The following is a 16255-nucleotide window of genomic DNA, read 5'->3' on the forward strand; positions in this document are numbered from 1 at the left end:
TGGAGGCATACTGAATACCCACTTTACAGTCTGTGTATATGAAAACAGTCTTTCTTTTTCTCTTATGCGCGCACCCACACGTGCACACATGCAGTGAAGCAACCCCAGACTTTCTGAAACAGCCGTCTCTCAACAGTCCCTGTGTTTAAATCTCTTTCTTCAGTGGCAAAGCAGCATTGTCGATTCATCTACTTGATTAGAGAGCACCCCCCTCCCTGTCTCTCTCTCTCACACACGCACACACACGCACACAACCTACACGAACACACACTGGTACGTCAGTCAGTGAAATAATATACAGCAACCTTTCTTCCTTCTTTCCTCCCGTCTCAACTCCAGCAGCTCTCTTCGTCTCTTCTCTTCAGCTTTTCTCCCAGCAGATCTCTCTCTCTCTCTCTCTCCCCCTCTCTCTCTCTCTTTCTCTCCTTTTCTTTCGGGGGAACGGATATCTCTGGCGGTTTGCCGCATGGAAGTCGCCCAGGCTCGGCTGAATATCATCTCTCTGATTCGGACGTCTTCCCTCCAGTTGCCATTCTGCCACCAGAGCAGACACAACATCACACTCAGATTTGCCGGGATTCAACTGGATGCGACGGCATCTATCCGCTGACCGACTGTAAAAGAGAGTCTCAATCCCGGCTTCATTCCACCAGAGGGAGGAATATTTCTCACTCAGATGTAACAACACAAAACACCTACCGGATTGTCAAGTGCGCAAAAGCCGCAGCTTAAAACATTACGCACGGCTTATTTTGCTTTGTTTATTTTTTTCCTCTTCTCTCTGCTGCACGGACAGACCGGGGGCCAGAGGTGGTGGTAGTGGTGGGGGCTTCCATGGTGTGGAGTCCTGATTTTACCAAGCGACCCACCGGGAGGCTTGAAACTGAGAAAATCCGTCGCCCTACTGGAATATTAATAACCTAATCCTCACAGCAACCCAGGGGATGCTGCAGCAGAGTTTGTGACTCTAGAGAGATCCCCCAACTTTTTGGGGGTTCCGTTTCTAATCTAATTTCCCTCTCTTTCTCCGCCTGTGGGACTTCTGTTTGATTTGCAGCTCTTCACTATCAGTCATGGACCGGTCCACGTCTTTGGATATAGAAGCGCTCAAGGTAAGACGCTAAGATGCGCGCACTTAGTCCGACGGAGTGAGTTGCAGTCTCCCTCTGGATGGGTGGATGGATGGGTGGCATGTTGTCTGACTGGAGATGATGGGTGACTGATGTCTCGGTGGCTGGTTGGATTAATTCGCAAGTCAGTGACTGATGGAAGGTGACGGGGATAGCTGGTAGGTTGGCTGGTTAATGACGGGTGGCTGGATGAGTGACCAAGTGGATTTTTTGAATGCTGGAAGGGAGAGTAAGCCTTGTACGTCATGGAGCAGGCTCTCCGGCTCCCTTTTGCTTGTTTCTCTCACATGCACATGGATTACTACCTATGGAGAAAATAGGGAGTGTGTAATGTGTGCCTGTGTGGTAAATTACACTGACCCTTGCTGTCAGAGAGACTTGTTGTGGGCGTTAGTGGGGCACTCGGTAAACGGGACCCTTTTTCCCTGACGGTGCGATCCACTGAACTGAGTGGTCTAAAAGGAGAAACTGAAAAGGAAAACACGACCACGTTATCCTGTTATATTTCACTTGTCTCTGGAGTTCTTCACGTTCCTTTATATTCTCAGTGATGTAGCACTACTATTAGTTTAAAAGTAAAATTAAAAATGTCACGGGAAAAATAAAGTAGTTTACCTGTTTGCAGCTCAGTGCATTTATGTGCAGGTTATGTGTCTGTATGAATCTGCTTTTGACAGAGTAGCAATAAGAAAAGTCGCTGCACAGCTCCTGACCCTTTATTGTCACTTAAAATCTTTCAAATTCTTCATGTATCCACGTGACAATTAAATCAGTTTCCCTCAGAAAAACTGCAGCTCATTAACTCCTTAATATGAGTCAGGATGACATGTTTCACTTGTGGCCTATTACCCTTATCAATAAGTCAGATAGAAAGGTCACCCTGCTGCACTTGTACTGAGTTTTCAAAAAAAAAAAAAAAAATAAAAAAAAAATAAATAAATAAAATAAAGTGATGGAGTTCTGAGGGTGGAAATGTCTATTTACTATGTGCTGCTTTTAACAAGTGATTGAACAAATCAGCAAATCGATGAGATTCCCCAGAGGTTTGACATTTCAGTTTACATTTTATGTGATCAAATTTCTGGGAAGGGGACCTTGATGCTGCGCTGACGAAGAGCCCCAAATTGACTTTGACTCCACTGACTGGCTGCAGATTTAAAAGATGGAAACTGACATTGTGATTTAAAAATGACTAAAACTGTTAGCCAGTGAATCTGACCTGCAGAGTCGTGAGAGTGCTGAAGACTTTTCCTGTCAGACAAACAAGAAACATCTGTTTGATGTGTGATACAAACTGTTTATCTCACAGAGTACCTTGGTGCGCTTTATCAGACAGTGTGACTATATGGAAAGGACAAAGTTTTGTACAGAAACAAAGATTATGTTGGCTCAAGTATCAAAGAAGTAAATGGTAGAACTTTTTACAAAGTGGGTCCCTTTGTAAATCTTTGTGAATCTTTTTAATCTAAGTCATGATCAGTTCAGGTTCAACATAAACTAAAAGAAATTCCCTCGTCATCCTAAATGATAACGTCCCCCTAAAATAAAAGAAAGAAGACAAGCTTGTCTTGCAGCATTTGCAGCTAAGAATGTAGAGAATAGGCCTCATTCAAAACCTCAGCATCTAAACTGTCAATGCACTCATAATCATCTGCTAATTATCTGCAATTACCTGTAGCTTCTGAATTTATTATTTATTCTTTGATGTTATTAGTTTGTTGGGAATTAGTAACAAAACATTTAATCATTTTAAAAATAACCCTGTAAGGTTTATTTGTTTCCATTTCAGTTTTTAATGCTATTTATTTTATTTTAGTTGCCATTTTCCTTATGAGACAAACTACAGATTTCCATCCATCCATCTATCCATCCATCCATCCATCCATCCATCCATCCATCCATCCATCCATCCATCCATCCATCCATCCATCCATCCAGCCATCCATCCATCATTTCTTACAATGTCTTTCCTTTTTTCTTGAAACTGCTGGTAATGTGGAAAACAAGTATGAGCAACAAAAGGTTTAAGAAAAATGTTTGGTTGATATGAAGCCTTTCAAAACTCATCATGTAAAACATAACTATGTGTCAAGGTGGGAAGAGACATTATGCTTCTCCAGCTGCAAGACCTTGAGATGACAAATTCCTGGTTTAAAAACGTAAAATAGCAGCAAGATTTTTTAAACTTATTTATTTATTTAACAACTAGCATGCTAACCTCTGTCCACCTCTCCAGGTGACAGCACTTGATGGTTTTCAATCAGCTCTCAACCTTGGTGTTGTTACTGCATCACCCTGGCCATTAAGTTTGCCACATTTTCTTTCTGTCCGGCGAGTATTCATCTATCTACTGCTCAGAATCTGAAAAGTGAGTGTCATCTCCTTAAAAGCGCTGACAATCCCTGAGATTTGAGTGTGCTGGTAGCAGGTACCAATGCACAGTACAAACACACACGCACACACCCACACACACTGTGTCCTCCAGTGTTTTTATTTGCAGTGGGGGTTAGAAGTGAGCCTGTGTTTTGGTGTGTGTGTGTAAACATGTTTATCTATACTGGTGAAAACCAATAATTCATAGCCCACTGCTCAAAAAAAAAAAAAAAAAAAAAAAAAAAATTCCTATCCAATATAGCAAGCTTTGTATATCTGTGTGTGTGTGTGTGTGTGTGTGTGTGTGTGCGCGCATTTGTTGGCCATCTGGCCTTTCAGACCTTGAAAGCAAAAATAAACTGGAGACAAGCAGATATATACTCAGCAGTCCAACCCAATAAAATAGAAAAAAAAACATTCTTTCAGTTATATAAGTGTTTATCTGGTGTTTGAGTGTGCGAGCTTGTGTGAGTGTGGGTCTAAAAGCGCAATCCCAAAAACAAAACACATGCAAGGACATGACTGGACTTTTGGAAATACTGGTATTTATTTGTTTGTTCATTTAAGTGTGCTTTGATTTGACCAAAGATCTATGTGCTTGTAAATCAGTGCAGGTTTCAATATCAATGGGGCAGTTTAAGTGCTATTGATCTGTAGTAATAGCTGCACCATAAATCATATGCAGTATAATAAAGGCGGTCATAATAAATCTGACCCTCTAGATCAGAGGTTTGATTTGTAACATGAGCAAACATTGGGAAAGCAGAGTTTAACTTTGGTGGTGCTACAGAATATATTAATTCATATAAGAGGGAATGATCAAATGAAATAATTCAGTTGTCATCATAATCACATTAAGAGAATGAAAACGTGTTAATGAGTCATTGTGGCTGACAAATATTTGGCAAACAACTGGGTGCTTGAATTATAATTACAGCCGAAGATAAAGACCTAAAATTAGTGCAGGACCTCGAGACCATAGTTGGCTAGCTGATACTGTAGCTGTTAGTTGATTCAAGACTTCCACCAACTTTTAGTCCACCTACTTTTGTTTGATAAAGCTGAGCTTTCCAATAATGGTTGGTTAGTTGCCAAAGTGGTTTGCAAAATAAACTAACCTATGGTCCAATACTTAGCCAGAGTGAACCAGCATTTGTAGGGTGACTGTTTTTCCACCCTGGCTGCACTCATTCACCTAACTACATTTGGTAACCAACCAGTGCATTAACAGCTCTGCATTTCTGGCCAATGAGCAGCTCAATTGAAGCAATTGGGGGGGGGGGGGTTCAGTGCCTTTTTTCAAGGACACTTTAACAGTAGCTGCTGAGGGATGGGAGAACATTACTCATTCATTTAAGCAAGCCAGCCCCTAAGCCTGCTTCTCTAACCTTCGGGCAAGCGCAAGTCCTCATTTATGTATCATCAGTTTAGCTAACCTGTGGCACAAGCATAAAAAACACATGATAAGTGATAATTTGATGTGCTGCAATGTGAAGTACATCATATTGCACTGAGAGTCAGGCCTGCACAATTTGATAAATGGGTACCTTACTTTGAGACAAACAGGCCTCATTCTGACCATAGTGAAGACTTCCCAAACAGCTGCATGCATATTCATTTAATTTTTGAATCCATAACAGATATGCTGTGATGCATTAAGATAGCTGAGTGCAGCATTGAATTAATAACAAAGCCTTCCCTGGTTGCCCAATCAGAGTATTGACGGCTGAATGTGAATTTGACTACATGGCAGTTTCTCAATCTGTGGGATGGGACCACACATCGCTGACATGATGTATGTCCACTGACTGGTTTTGTTTGTTTATTCATTTTAAGTACATGAATCCCATAAAGTAGGAAATCCTGCAAACAATCAACCACTGAAAATTCAAGGTATTTAGAAACTAAGAATGGGAAATGGTAAATAGTCTGTATTTATATAGCGCTTTTACCCAAAGCGCTTTAAAATATACGTCAGTTCACCCATTCACACATAGTGATGCGGAAGCTGGCATGTAAGGTGCTCAACCATGACCCATCAGGAGCATTTTGGGGTTCAGTGTCTTGCTCTGGGACACCACGACATGAGCTTGACATGATGGTCTGGATTCTGTGTTGTGCCAAACACATTTGTTTTGGCGTAAGGGCGCATAATGGATATAAAGGAAACAAAGCTCTCTGGATGTAAGGTTCCACTGGACGCTCGAAAACTGTTCTTTATTTTGCTGATTGCTGAGTTAAATGTAAAGCTGGAGATGATAGGGGAACAAGAGAAGGAGGAGTAAAAAGTTAGAAAAGTTATAAAACAACTGCAGACTGTTCAACCAAATCTATTCTATTCTATTCTATTCTATTTTATTCTATTCTATTCTATTCTATTTTCTCTAGACTTTCTATCCTCTCAACTCTGAAACAACCTTTAGGTATACTTTATCATACACGTATTCACGTATTCACTCACAAAAACATACAATTACACACACACACACACTGGGGCATGACAATACTGTACTTAAGGTAATTTGTGAGTCAAGTTGTCAGTTTTACAGTAATTACCTGTTCTTGCAGAAAAATCACTTCTGTTAGCCAGTGTGTGTGTTTGCATGTATATATGTGCTTGTGTCTATTAGTGTTATAAGGAAAAACAAAGAAACATGTATCTACTTGGGGTTGCTTCGTCCCTGTATTTATATGAGTGCATGTTTGTGTGTTCATCTCAAGTAGCAGTGTTTAAAGGTTTAATAGCTTTGGGGCTAATGCCGGCCTTCTAAAGGTTAACTTCCAGTATTTAGACTGTGTGTGTGCATACATATTCATGTTTGTGAAGACAGTTTTGTTATGTTTGCTGAGCTACAGAGTACAGTAATTCACTCTAGTGAAACCTCTCACCTTAACATGGCTTGCAGTTGTGTGTGTGGGCCTTTTTGCCTACATATGAGCTTCCTGCCACTCCACTTAATGAGGTGGCTGAGGGGGAAAATGTTCCAGCTGTGCTGTATACAGTAGCATTTAAGAAACTAAGGTGCACTCATCGTTTCTCTGTGTATAACTAGGAAAAAAAGGGATTCTTTTCTAAAAATACCTACGTTATCTGCTAACAAATGCATTATCTTAAGCAGAGTGTATCCATAATTCACAGTAATTGTAATATGAATTTGGATGCTACTTATTTCTGCTTCTCAGCAACACAGCAAGGAAAATAAATCAGTAAAGAACTAGGACAAGACAAAAGAGAAGGGCAAGAAAATGGGAATCCTTTGTGTCTGTAAGTCCAGTTGCAAAAGAAACTGATATTAAACTAATTACTTCAGCAACACTGTCAGTGAAACATGTATGTCACATTTTACTCACAACTGAAAACAAAATGCCAATGAAAACAAGTGTCATGCTTTAAGTCTCCCTGATGAAAACATCATTCACTCCCAATCACAGAATCTTTGAGGTCTAGTTAGAAGCTTTTTATGTGTGAAATTATTTTCAGACGGACCACAGACTAACTGATTAGAAAGAGTGAATGAAGCTGAGAGCATAATTATTTGTGTGATAAATGATTCCAATGGCTGTTTAATTACATAAGATCATAAAGTCAGTTGGAGTCAGCATCTAGTCGCCATAATTGGTATCACACTTTATGACAACTCTACCTTAACTTCATAGCGATGGCTATGGGAACAGAGAATAATAGAGGAAAATAAGCATTGCTATAGTCTTATTTTAATCTGAATGAAAAGCTTCAGATTGTCTGATTTAGTTTGGTGCAGACTTAGCTCCATTCAAAGTGCCTTATAACAGCCCTACCACTGTGATATTCTTGTGCTTTTTAATCCTTTAACACAAATGGAAAAAGAAATGAGATACAGAGTCTTAATGATTACTCTAAATGCAGTAAGCTTATTTACTGACCAACAACAAAGGACTTACAACCCTATAAAGCATCTTAGAAGTCCTCTTTTAGAAGTTGCCATATTCAAGGGCAAAAGCATGTAAGAACAAAACTGTGGTTAGCTTGTATGTTTTACTGGAAGTCTGATCTAATTTTATATACAACGGACCTGGGTTCACAGAAATATGTGAAATAACCAAAAGTTCTCAACACTTATTTATGTGTTCATGGCATGTAATTGTTTAAAATGATGTGCCGGGAACATGGAAATCAGGGCGGAGCTTTGTTGTCATGTCTGCACGACTTTTCCGTCACAAAATAAAATAATATAATATAAAATATAAAATAATAAAATACATTAAATAAGCTCTACAGTCATATATATATGGTTTTACATGACAGTCTCCCTGCGTCATGCTCATCTAGGAGCATTTCTTTTTTTCTCCTCTGCCTATTGGCTGCTTTTGGTGTCAATCTTAGACAAGGGAATAGTGAAAAATAGTGAAAGGGATAGTGAACGCAACTGTGGATTCAGATCTTAATAATCTTATTGTTAAATGGGTGAAACTGTACAGTATTTTATCCATATTTAACAGCGCCCCCTGAGGGTGAGTATAATACATGCTTTATTACATGGCAGCTCAAGTAAAGAGTTTCCTTATCTTGCTAAAACTAGTTTTTATGCCTGTTTCCAAAACTGATCAAAATAAATCCTTAAGACTCACCTGACATACTGTATGTTGAGAGTACATGTCTGAGACTGGTCTAGATTTTTGGATGCAAGCTTTGCATTGCTACATTTGTATAGCATTTATTCTTCCTTAATAAAACTCACAAAAAGCTGATATTTCTGATCTTTAATAAATCAAGTGCAATTGTATTGACACCCAGCATAAATACTTTTAATTTATTCTGTAATTTTCTTGGGGTCTATAGATCAATCCTTTCATTAATCTTTCTTAAAATCACATGTTTTCTAAATATTCTATCTGCATAACACAGTTTTTTCCTTACAGCTGAATATGACTGATTTAAATAGATAAACTAGAAAAGGCTGTGGATTGGTCAAATGTTAAATATATTCTGTGCCTTTCAAAGAGAATGACAAAAAGTTTTACTTTACTTACATTGTGATTGAAAAAAATAGTGTTGCTTATGTTGAAAGGGTCACAAGTACTTGACACCTTCATATTGTCAAGCCCCTCACAGGCCACAGGCATGAAGGTATTTTTAAAGCAAAACATTTAACCTGCTATGTCAGTAGAACTTGCACAAAATTCTTACATCTGTCAAGTAAGTCTGAAAGGACTGAATAAAATGCTTTTAAACCAGAAAAATAGCAGCACTTACATTTTCTCACTTCAGGGGAATCAATTCAAATCTACAAATCATAAATTAGGGAACTCACACTTGTTTTACTGTTGCTATGATTGAGTTGAATTTCTTTTATTGGATATTTTTCTATAGGAAAAAACAGTTTACTGCCCAAATCGGATGCTGGAAGTCAGATTCAGGATTCCCAGATGCAATAAGAGACCTTTTGGTTGATGGAAAATGTTTCAGTGGTCAAAAAAAAAAAAAAAAAATAAATAAATAAATAAAACATTTACATGTTTATCCCATTTGGATTGCTTCATAAAGTGGCAACACTCATCAGCTGCCCTGTTTCAGTGTTGAAAGTGAATTAAAAGAAATGAGTATAAGAATACAATCTGTGCACCAGGAGCGAAGAATATAAGAAAGTCAGACTATTTACTAAAGTCAAAAGTACATGAGGTTCAGAATTATATTACATACTTGGTTTTGAATGTTCAGAAATAAACATGAAAGGTTTGGAGACTATACTTTGTCACAGACTACACAGTTTAATGTGGAAATCTACCTGACAACTGCCTACTAAAATGTTATCTTATATTCTTAAACCTTGAAAGTGATATGTGTCGCACCTTTAAACAATCTTCTGCATGTATCAATGCTGGGACTGGGCTGATATTAACTATGTGAGTATTTTTTCCAATAATAAAGACTTCCAGATATAAATGGGGAGCTCAATTTTGTGAAAATGTATATTTTTTTAGTCTAAGGACTAGTCTCACACCATCATCTCCCCTCCTATCTCTTGAGGCGTGCTTCGTGGATGGTACATTTCAGGCAGTGTTGCTCCTGGTATAAAATATTCCCACGGCTGGTGCTTCTTGGCACCAATACCAAAGAATACTTTGCGTGTATCTGAGAAGCACTTCTGACTTTAAGAAAAGAACAGTATTTTTAACACACTGGGAATGAGAATGGGTTATTATCCTCTGTGTGTTTAAAAGTTTTGGGATAATGATGCTTGACATGTATTTGCAGAAATGTGATCCTGCCTGGAACAGAGTGCAGATTGTCATCATGTAGGAGGGGTTGTTACCTTCAACTATGGAATCAAATCAGGGCTGTATAAATCCTGTGAGTCTAGGCAGGTTGTGCATGACTAAACAGGAATGGGAGGGTGTAATGCTTAAAAAAGAGAGAAAGAAAAAAAGACTGCTAGCCTACATAAATGGCTAACCTATATGCCATCTATTACCATTTTTAGAATAACTTGACTTTTTGAGGGGCAAATCCAAGGTGAATGAACTGCTTGCTAAATAGGGAAAATTTAATGTGTTTTTTTAAAGGTACTGGCACTACCAAGCAAGTGTTTTCACAGAACCTAATAAGTGCTGCCAGTTGAGCTGTGTGCTCTGCAAGCAAATGGTGTTGCAAGCTAAGCACACTCTGCATGGAATTACATGGGGAACACTGACCACATTCACACAGAATTTACATCCAAAATGTTTCAGGGACACATGGAGTATAATCTGACTGACAAATACTGACACACAAGTCTTTTTCAAAGCCAAAGAGGAAGAATTATCGACAAGGGAGGTGTGTAGGAGGTGTGCACTGCTCCAGAGCAGATACCTGGGGAAGTGAAAGCAGAGAAGAATGTAGGGGTGCTTTGTGAGCTGAGAGAAAACATGATGGAGTTGAACTTTGCCCTGGGGAGACTCCTGGGTCCACAACACTGCACAGTAGCAATAATTACACATACACAGACACACGGGCACATACCTATAGCCCTGCTCATGATACTGCTAATAATAGCTTATAAGGTGAAATGTGTGCATATATTAACATATAACATTTTGTGCTCACGTAAAATTACAGAAATGTACACATATGCATTAGTCATAGTTATGTTTACTGTGTTTTGGCCCCAGATCGGCACTCATGATACTAATCACGCAAACACACATCAATCGCTGTGGAACCTTAAGCTCCCCAATGAGCGATCAGCCTTAACAATGACTGATGGTTCACCTCGCTACTTGCCACTCAACCTTTCCTCTGTAAGCCCCAGGGTGTGTGCAGCAAACAGTGTAGGTGTGTGTTTCTGTGTATGTGTATATATGACTTTTAGTTCCAGTGTTTGCCAAGCTTGACATGCGGGAATACTTTGTCCACCTTATGTTTTACTCCTGCAACTACACCATCTCTCTTGTACTGCTGTCATAGTCAAAGTTTGTATGATTGGCCTCACTGATCCAACGTGTATGAGCATGTTTCAGGATATAGTATTTACAGTAATTGAAGGGGATATTATAATGCATTTTGTATTGTTGCAGAAGTATTAGAATCTAGATAATATATCAAGTGTTCAAGCTCCATTTTCCATTTGATTACTTATCTTCTTATCTGCACTGAATCCTTCTTTAACTTACAGAGCTGTCACAAAGTTTAGGTCATGTAAGTGTTTGCACATGTGTGGGCAAACTCACAACATCATATAGTCATGCGCCACCTCTTTGCTATCTGTTCCAACAAGAGCATTACAACTATAAAAATGATAAACCAGTTTACACACTTGGAGAGAAGGTGACATTTCCCCTCATCGTTTGGTTGAAATATCTGCTGGAATATCTGCCACGGCTATATTTATTGTTGCTTGAATAAACAAGTTACCCAAATCTGTCATTTCAGCATGCCATTTTAAAGAAATGTGGATGAAGTTGGCCTATGGTTACAGCTACAGTAGGCAAGATTTTGATGTACAACCGCAGCCATCTTAGCCACCTAAATCACAACGAAGCGCTGCAACATAGAACAGCTGAATGAATAAAAACTTGAGAGTAGAAAACAATCTGTCACTGGGCTTGCAAAAGTGAGCCAGCGCTCCAAACAGAGAGAGCATGGTTAAGCAACATTAGATCTGGTAATTCATATTTCTTGTGTATTCTGGATTGACTGCAGTTTACCATACATTAATGGCAGGTTCATTTAATTGCATAAAAACTGGGATTTGGAGCCTATCCCACTTTTCTGGCTGCTACTAGGCGAGAGGCAGGGTACACCCTCGGACAGAACACCAGTCCACTGCAGGGCCAACACAATGAGAAAAAACAACCACTCACTCTTAGAGACACTAATTACCCTCACATGAATGTTTCTGGACTCTGAGAAGGAGCCAAAGTACATGGAGAGAACCTAATCATGCACAGGGTGAACATGCAAACTCTACATAGAAAGGCCGACGCTGAGATTAGAACCAGGAGGCATGAGTGAGGCGACAGTGCTAACTACCACACCACTGTGTAGCCCTTGATTAAATATTTGATGATAAATGTTATTTTCGAGGCTTGTCAAAGGGGGGGGGGGGGGTGATTGAATCCATTTAGTTCCTATGAAAAATGATATTTCAGAATTAGCACTTATCAGAGCCGGTGGCAAAACATATCCTTGATGTGTCAAATTACTCGATTGTTTGGCCTTGATGTGATTCTGATTATTGACTCTCAAATACTCAAGTCGGCCAGCATGCCATGTTCCTCACTCTCTTAAAACTAACCAAAACCTGCAGGTAACCTGCCACGCATTTGTACTGCTGGGTTTCACTGACTTGTGCATTTTCTTCTTGCTTCCACATTAGATACTTCAGAGCTATATACTTCAGAGCTATATACCTTTGAGATATGCAGATAATTTTTGCTGCTCACCTTAGACTTAAATGATTTCACCTGCACTCTAAGTGTCTGTCCCTGCTACAGGACTGTCAAGCAAATAAGATTTCACTATGAAGTGTATCCCACCATGAAGGGATGCTAATATTAACTGTCATGTCTGCTGCTTCAGAATGTGCTTCTCTGTCCAGCAATGACAAGGTAAGAGACTGCTTCACACGATGGGGGCCGAACAGGGACTCACATTCATTACTGCCCTCATTTAATTCTCCCTCCCAAACTGACATTATCATTTGGAGATTATTGCAATATGCTTTGCTTTGTCAACACAATTTTCATTCAAAAATGAGTAATGCAACAATGACAAGGTAATCAGGACGTGGTAATTATTCTCTGATCCAGCTATAACAGGCTAATGATCACCTATGTTTTTGTCAGTTACACAAATCACTTCCTCTTTAATATTTCTGTAGATTAAACAAAGAAGCTGATGTGGTTGTTTCCAGCACTGACTGTAAATGAAAGTGAATATTTTTAGCTGCAGGGACACATTTGGATTAATGTGTATTAAACCAACTTTAAAGTAGCGGTGGAGCTGTATGTATTTTTAGGCCCTTTAAATGAAACATGGAATACTTCTACTTTTGTGCATCTCTATCATAACAACACACTAAGTCAATTGACTAAGGTGTAATTCTCCAAAACATTTTAAGTAAATTAAATTCCAAATTCCCTTTATAACTCAATAAAATTTTATTTATCATCTCCTTGACACTGGAATGGCAGACGGATGGCATCTTGTCCTGTCTGCCACCTCTCAAAGCACAGACTCTTATCAAAATGAAAGTCAAATGAAACATTGAAATGATTTCTGAGCTACAGTGATAATTGTCTGCTCTGTCAACAATCAATACGAGGCAGTCCAGTTCATTGTAGATTAGCCAAACTAGCTGGCTCTACTCCAGTATAATCAGTTTATTATTCAGTTAGTCTATAAAAATTACACATCAAGTGCAGAATATTTTTCAAGCATTTTCACTCTGCGGTATAATGATCAGTTGCAGATATATTTAATTTATGACATTTTCTTATAAGCAATGCTATTTAGAATAATTTTCAATTTAATTAACATAACCTCTTATGTCTAATTTAAGTGTTACACTCTTTAAATTTTCATGTACTAAGTCAACCTCACTCAGATTAGTTACCATAGTAACTTACTTGTGGTCTTATGTACATCTCTTCATTACTCTGTGGTCAAGAATGGAGGATGGATTACGTAACTTCCTATTTTTTGGGGGGTAGTTTTCTCTACTGAAGCCGTTCTGTTTCTTTACAAATCAAAATACATTCATGTTTTTTCCCCCATCATCTGGCTTTCCAAGCTCAGCGTTAACCCCGTACAGCTCTTTGTATTTTCGTAGCAGCAGAATAGAGGTCCTAACTTTAAGTGTAAGCTGTTATTTCAGTGTTTTTGTTGGTGTTAAGTAATCTGAGGTAGTTCCAGTACTCTAATTACTCTCTTTTTACATGGCACACACATTTTCATTCATTACTAACCTCACAAGTATCTTACTTTGAATAAGAGGGAGCAAGGGTCACCAAATCACTCTGATATCAAAGAAAAGTCTTGCCCACATATGACCAAGACGAAAGATGGCTTATGCAGATGCGATGATTGGTAGCGTTTTTCCTTTTTTGCTACATTTTTTTTGTTCAAAGTTGGTATTTTCAGCTTCACTGAATGGCCTCTGCTCCCAGTTTTCTCCTTTTAGCTGTAAAAATAAAAGAAAAGAAGAGTGAATTAAGGTAAGCCAGCCCGGTGCATCCTCTATCCAGCCTACCTCTGGGAGATGTTTTGAGAAGTAAAACTGAGAGGATGAGACGAGACTCCTAGATTGAGACCTGGCTCCATCACTTATTGATGGGTGGACATGTTCCACACCCGGGCTTTGCATCTTCACTGGTCTCATGATTTGATTCGATTACATTTATCTTGTCAGTGATTCAGTTTGATTCGATTCAGCAATCCATCACAATGCATCACTACGTGTTGCATCCTCAGTTTTCTTTACCACTGCAAATTGCTACTTTCTTCATCAATGGCAATCAGATAATTATGAACGCCCTGTTTATTTATAATCAATCAATCTGAATGTTCTGATATTGACAAACATCTTAAACATGTAAACCATTATGCTATTTTCAGTTTCATTATTGAACTTTATTTTTCCATTGCCAGAAAATCAAGAAACACTGCTATACTGTGATGGTCTGTTATCAAAAATGGTTAAGCAGCCCACTACTTGTGAGATTTCTTGCATTGAAGCAATGTATGTTGTCCCTTCAGCCTTTCCATAGTCAGTTCAGACAGAATAAGTAAGTTAAGAAGATGTTTTCATGTCCTGCTTTATGGCCTGAAACATTTGCCTGTAATTATTCTAGTCTATTTGTAACACAGAAAATATTGTTGAAGTAAACATTTGTTGATGGACAAAGTTGTTTCAATCCTTTTTTGTGCATGCTAACTGCAATTATGCCCAATTGATGAATGAAAGAAGGAGACTGAGGAAAAAGAGAGCACAAATGGTAACAATAGCCTCTTGTGGAGCAGTGGCTCCTGCTTCTATACAGAGGCATGTACAGACAATGCAGTCAAATTCGTCTGTGCAGAGTCCTGCATGGGTCCGATTTTACCAGCCAGCACCCACCCGAACCCATTAGGATGATTACCACACCTGACCTGTGGATATATTCCAAAGATATCTGGACCTGACCTGATGAGGTAGGATATTAAATGCGACCAGACCTGCACGTTAACACATCATAATTGTAAATACACCCCCGTCCCTTCCTTCATTGCTTTATTTTTCTTAATTCGTTCATATATTTAAAGTGATGGTGTTGTGTTGTCGTTGTTTTCATTTACAATAAAAAAAAGAAAAGACAACACAGTAAATATTGTGAAAAAGCAGAATTGTGATGCGACTTCTGTGACGTCAGTCAGATGAAATGCAACATATTCGTTCAGACTGAGGTCGCTTTGACACAGCTTGGATGTAAAATCTGATCTAGGACCACATATGAAAGTGGCATTTAAAAAATCGGATTTGTGTCGTTAAGACTGTCATTAAAAAAGTCTGATATGAGTCACATATGGGTGAAAAAATCGGAACTGAGCTGTAGTGTTAACCAAGTCAATGAACCTTTAACTCACTCTTCACCAATATTCCTTTAAGCTGTACTCCATGTATGTCCCAACAGTATAGGCTGGCATCTTTTACAGTATTCCAACAGCAGCAGAGTACATTTATCTGTTAGCTGAATCTGCCTTCCTGTCCCTCAGCCCCATGACAAGTAAATCATCTCTTCACCTGCTGTGACAGCACAATCCTAAAGTCTGTCACTTCTACAGGCCAGCTTGGCCCACACACATACCGAACATACTCACACGCAGACACATGCACACGTAGGGTTAAATGCAGGAACATGCAATCACATTACACACATGCAGGGATTCCACACGCACAAACAAACACTTTTTGTCAGAGGAGATTCTCACCCACTCAAGGACAGAGTAGCGGCGTCTCATCATGAGCCAAATGAAGCAAGAGTGGCAAGGAGAAGAGGAGAAAAGAAAAGAGATGGGGGGATGGATGGAGCGGAACGACAGAGCAAGGTGGAGGTGGATGAGTGGTGCTATATACCACAGATGTGACTGGGCACTGGATTTCAGGGGCATGAAAAAGGAAAGTGAAATGAAAAGGATGCAAAACAGAAATGATATGCAGGTGATTATCAGTATGGGGAATGAAAAAAACTAAACCTGTGCTGGTAATTTTTTTATAAATTGGCCAGAAATGCATCAAACCTAGTGCACTATTCCT

General features: G+C 39.0%; 1 protein-coding gene across 2 annotated transcripts in view; it reads left to right on the forward strand.

Annotated features, from left to right (window-relative positions):
• The first annotated feature begins 405 nt into the window (after positions 1–405).
• Positions 406–16255, forward strand: part of LOC121637879 (zeta-sarcoglycan) — a 373423-nt gene continuing 357573 nt past the window's right edge. For both annotated transcript variants that reach the window (XM_041982222.1, XM_041982223.1), the window contains exon 1: positions 406–1112. In XM_041982222.1, the coding sequence (XP_041838156.1) occupies positions 1074–1112 (39 nt within the window). In that variant the 5' untranslated portion in view covers positions 406–1073. The remainder of the gene's footprint in view (positions 1113–16255) is intronic.

The sequence above is a fragment of the Melanotaenia boesemani genome, chromosome 4 (assembly GCF_017639745.1).
Source record: "Melanotaenia boesemani isolate fMelBoe1 chromosome 4, fMelBoe1.pri, whole genome shotgun sequence".
Taxonomy (NCBI): Eukaryota; Metazoa; Chordata; class Actinopteri; order Atheriniformes; family Melanotaeniidae; genus Melanotaenia; species Melanotaenia boesemani.